This window comes from Gnatocerus cornutus, chromosome 4 (assembly GCF_029298725.1).
Source record: "Gnatocerus cornutus isolate USDA-ARS CGAHR chromosome 4, icGnaCorn1.1, whole genome shotgun sequence".
NCBI lineage: Eukaryota > Metazoa > Arthropoda > Insecta > Coleoptera > Tenebrionidae > Gnatocerus > Gnatocerus cornutus.
Window position 1 is genome coordinate 4,353,295 of NC_142236.1, and position 4,879 is coordinate 4,358,173.

Sequence of the window (4,879 nt, forward strand, 5' to 3'; positions counted from 1 at the left end):
CGATCATTTATAGCTCCACAATTAAACGATATTGATACAATTCTCAGTGTGCATAACATAGTTTTCAATAGGTTTAAGGTCAAACACTAATGAGAAAATCAAAATTAGCAACGTGTGACTAACACTTTTCTAGTCTGACACCAGAAACCTGGCAAAATGGAGAAGCTAATTCAAACAGCCTAGATTAATCGTAAGAACATAGAAAACTTTACATTAGACTCAGACTTCTAAAGAAGAAAATGCAGAAAGTCTCTTTTAAGATGTATTTGCCACTATTTACATCAATCTGATTTTGTTCCTCGTCCGAGTGTAAGAAAAAAGCGAAGTCTTCTCTCGGTCTGCCACGATCTTCTTTTACTCCTTTCTACTCATTGTCAACCTCATTGTCCAAATCTTAAACAGAATCTTATTTGCTACAATGTCACAGGTTTTCTAGCGTGTTCTCCTTTCTGTTCTTACTTATCGTCAGAGCTGTCCATTATTTTGTTAACCAGTTCTGAGCTTCATATTCTTTTGATGTTCTCAACAATCTACTTGTCCCTTTTTAACGTATTTTTTTACTGCTTTCATGTATTTTTCTTCAATACTTTGAACATTTCTCCATTCATCCAATTTAGTTAGGTACACCTTGGATTTTTATTAACTAGGATATTTCTTTCAATTGAATCTTGATCTTTTCTCTCTTCGTCAAAATCCATGGTTTTCTTCCTCTCCGTATGTTTGGTGACTTCCGTTTCAATTATAAATCATCTGCTAATCGCATAATAATTCACTTTATTTGCACTTTGTAGTCTGTAGTTAATTTTCATATTTTGCTTCTCAATTTCTCCACAGACGACGATTTAGTTCAGAAACATGCCAGTTGTAATATTGCATTGATTTTTATTTCACTAGTTAGCCCTTATTTGTACCATTTCTATTCTACGCTTATTACAAAATCTGTTTCGACAATCTCGCACAAATTTGTTCAAATGCGTCTTAAACCAAAAATTCTTCTTTGAACTCACTTTCTGTCGTCTGTAGTATGCGACGTCGGTTTTTTTATGGTGCTGAGAGAACTTGTTGTGTTACAGTACGTTGGATTACTCATTTTGCTGTGAACTGTCACACATTACAATTGTTGTCAAGTTTTAAAATTAGCCAATCAAAAACTCTCCATCCTGGCGAGAGAGATAGGTATACATTGTATCCAGTGAATGCGTGCAACAGACAAGGACGAAAGTTGTAAAGCTAGTCGTAGATATGTTTCTAAGACTTTTGACTATGTCCCCCCATCTATTAATTCCCAAATCTCTGCGTTTAATTCGTTTCTAAAATATCATTTTTTAACAATTGTGTTTGTTTGTCTAAATTATTAAAATTAAGAGCAAGTAATTAGCAAGTCAAAACTAGTAAATTTCTTAAGTTGCGGTACTCCAGCAATGAAGCTACCAAAATTACAAGTGCAAATTGAAAATTTTGGGAAGTTTTAGTTTGTCTTATAAACGATAATTTATAAAAATCGACTATGTTGCTCTAAAATTTTGAGATTTTCGATAACCTATAAGCAAGTCAAAAGTAGTAATTTCCCTAAATTTCATTGCTTCATCGTAAAAACTACTATAATTACAGCGGCAAATTGGAAATTTTGAAAACTTTCAGTTCATCATAGAAATACAAATTTTTAAAATTTGACTTTGCTGGTCTGTCTTTTTAGTATTTTCGTCAGTTTACTAGCAAGTGATAAGTAGTAATTTCTCTAAATTTCATAGTCTAAGCATTAAAACTATCAAAATTGCAAGTGCTTTTTGAAAAAATTTTTAAAATGAAAATTTCTAACAATTGATTTTGTTGGTTTAATTTTTTGAGATTTTGGACAGCCAACAAGCAAGTCAAAAGTAATAATTTAATATTGCTAATGCATCAAAACTACCACAATTGCAGGGGCGAATTGGAAAATTTTGGAAAATTTTAGTTCGTCCTAAAAATGAAAATTTCTAAAAATCAATTCTGTTGCTCAAAATTTTTTAGATTTAGGTCAGGCACAAGCAAGTCAAAAGAAGTAATTCACCTAAATTTTATTACTCTAGCATTAAAACTACCACATTTACAGAGGCAAATTGAAAATTTTTGGAATTATTAGTTCGTCTTCGAAACACAAATTTCTGAAAATTGAGCCTGTTGCTCTAAATTTTTGAGATCTAATATATCCAACTAGCAAGTCAAAAGTAGTAGTTTCTCCAAATGTTATTATTCTAGCATCACAATTACCACAATTGCAGGGGCGAATTGAAAATTTTGGGAATTTTTTGATCGTCTTGGAAATAAAAATTTCTGAAAATTGACTCTGTTGCTCTAAATTCTTGAAATTTAGGACAACTAACTAGCAAGGCAAAAGCAGTAATTTCCCCAACTTTCATTAATCTAGCGTTGAAATTACCAAAATTACAGGTGCTATTTGAAAATTTCGGAAAATTTTAGTCTGTCTTAGAAAACAATTTTTTTTTAAATTTACTCTGTTTGTACGAAATTCTTGTGATTTTGGACACATCAATAGCAAGTCAAAACTAGTAATTCCTTCAAATTTCATAGCTGTATCAGCAAAATTATCAAAGGTACTATTAGTTGAAAATTACAGGTGCGATTAAAAAAATTAAAATTTCTCAGAATTGTGCAGGTGGCTCTAAATTGCTTTAAATTACACACGCTTACACAAATTTATTTTTATAAATTCCCTTATCACTCTTTTTAAAAATAAAAGTAGGTACCACTGATAATAACTTTCAAGGTACTTTTGATAAGCCGCAATAAACGTCAACTGTTATAACAGTCCAATTCTTGTGCCGAACCAATGAACTTCCTAGTGCTTCTCACAATTTTTGGCACCGCAAAATGCGCCAACATTTTAGGAGTCTTCATGTTCCCATCAATCGCCCACCAAGTAGTCTTCCAGGAAATCTGGCGCGAGTTGTCTTTACGCGGCCACCAAGTAACTGTAGTAACTCCCAACCCTTTGAACGACCCCACACTTACCAACTTAACAGAAATCAGTGTCCAATCTGCATATAACATCGAACGGAAGTACGAGGGCCACTGCAGAGAAATGGAGGAATTCTACCACTACTTAGACGCCGTCGCGGACCACCAACTCAACTCCACCCAATTCCAAGGGTTGATTTCCGGTGAAAACTACTTCGATTTGGTTTTGATTGAAATCATGCACCCTGTGATGTACGCTTTGGGGGATTTTTTCGACGCTCCTGTGATTGGGGTGTCCTCTGGGAACATCTTCAGTGTGTATTATGACGCGGTGGGTAACCCGAATCATCCCGTTTTGTATCCCGATCCGATTTTTGACTTCACCCCTGGGAAGCTAACACTGGTGGAGAAGTTCCAGAGTATTTATTTCTTCCTGTGGAATAAATTTTACTACCATTATGTCTTCGTACCAAGAGCCCATAAGATGGCGGAGAAGTATTTCGGTAGCGACATTTTACCACTGGGTGACATGGAAAGGAACGTCAGTATGTACTTTCTTAACACGAACTTGTTGGTACACCCAGCGAGGGCGAACGTACCAGCGATCGTGGATATTTCGCCCATTGATACCAACCCACCAAAACTCCTTCCAAAGGTTGGTTATTCTCTAAGTAGTACCATTTCTAGTACCACGATTTCAGTCTCTGAAGAAGATGTTAGATGAAGCGAAGGAAGGCGTCGTTTATGTGAGTTTGGGGCTAAACTTCACCTCCATGTCTCATGAAAAACGAACAGTCATCTTGCAGGCTCTTTCCGAGCTGCCATACAAATTCCTGGTCAAAGCAAAGTCGGAGTTTTTGCCCGAAACGCCTTCAAACGTCATTAGTAAAGCTTGGTTCCCTGAGAAAGAGCTTCTTGGTACGATTTTTTTTCTACCACGCAATGCTTAAGTCGTTTTTTAGCCCATCGAAACGTCCGAGTGTTTGTGACTCAACCAGAACTCTATTTGGTGGAGCGAGCCATTTCTGCCCAAGTACCATTGGTGTGTTTACCATTCTTCAGGAGTCAACAGCCACTGGCTCGAAGAGTGGTCAAACTAGGGGTGGGAGCCACACTGAGGATCAATGATCTTACTAAACACAGTATCAAAAATGTCATTATCAAAGTAGCCGAGATGAAAGCGTGAGTTATCAATTATCAATCATCAAAATTGATACCAATTGTATTGGTTATTGTAGTTACAAGACGAAGATGGTGGAAGCTAATGACATTTTCTTTGATAAACCCATGACAGGGTTGGAAAGTGCCGTTTGGTGGGCTGAGTACGTCATTCGTTATAAGGGCGCGCGCCATTTGAGGAGCGCAGCGATTGATATGCCATGGTATCAGTACCTTTTGTTGGATGTTTTGTTGTTTTTGATGGTGTTGATAGGACTCTATTTGTATCTAACTGTCAAAATGGTTCTTTGTATTCCTAAATTATGTAAATTCGTAATGAAGTCTCGGTCGAGGGAGGTTAAGGAAAAAGATAATTAAATTTGTAGTTTGGGGTAATTTTAGGGTTCGTTTTGTATGTGTCTGTGCCGGTTGAAATAAAATTGTTTGTGTCATTTTTAATTTTAATTGCAGATAAATTGAAAATTTGAGAAGCTGGAGAATATGTGGTTCAACGATGGAATATTTTTGGTTTGTTTTCAAAATAAAAATTTCAAAGAATTGAAAATTTTGTAATTTTGCACAGTTAAATTGAAACAGAAGTGGTATTTTTACCAAATTTCATTATTTTAGCAGTAAGACTACGTAGGATATTAAATTTAGAAAGAAAATATTGAAAATTTTTTGTTGTATTTGCACAAAAATTTAAAAAAAAATCTCTTGTCTGAAAATTTTGTAATTTTGTAAGTAATCGGGACAGAAATAG

The 4,879-nt window shown here is 35.2% G+C and overlaps 1 protein-coding gene across 1 annotated transcript; it reads left to right on the forward strand.

Annotated features, from left to right (window-relative positions):
- The first annotated feature begins 2,793 nt into the window (after positions 1–2,793).
- Positions 2,794–4,566, forward strand: LOC148176146 (UDP-glycosyltransferase UGT5-like). The gene is made up of 4 exons (XM_088034091.1): positions 2,794–3,613; positions 3,660–3,876; positions 3,921–4,140; positions 4,197–4,566. Exons 1-4 carry the CDS (start codon positions 2,831–2,833, stop codon positions 4,492–4,494), a joined length of 1,518 nt encoding a protein of 505 aa, XP_087890217.1. The 5' UTR covers positions 2,794–2,830; the 3' UTR covers positions 4,495–4,566.
- Positions 4,567–4,879: the final 313 nt, after the last annotated feature.

Coding starts and splice junctions, on each gene's coding strand:
- LOC148176146 (XM_088034091.1), top strand. CDS start 2,831: ATGAACTTCCTAGTGCTTCTCACAATTTTTGGCACCGCAAAATGCGCC. Junction 3,877..3,920: donor CCCTGAGAAAGAGCTTCTTG/GTACGATTTTTT, acceptor GTCGTTTTTTAG/CCCATCGAAACGTCCGAGTG. Junction 4,141..4,196: donor AAAGTAGCCGAGATGAAAGC/GTGAGTTATCAA, acceptor TGGTTATTGTAG/TTACAAGACGAAGATGGTGG.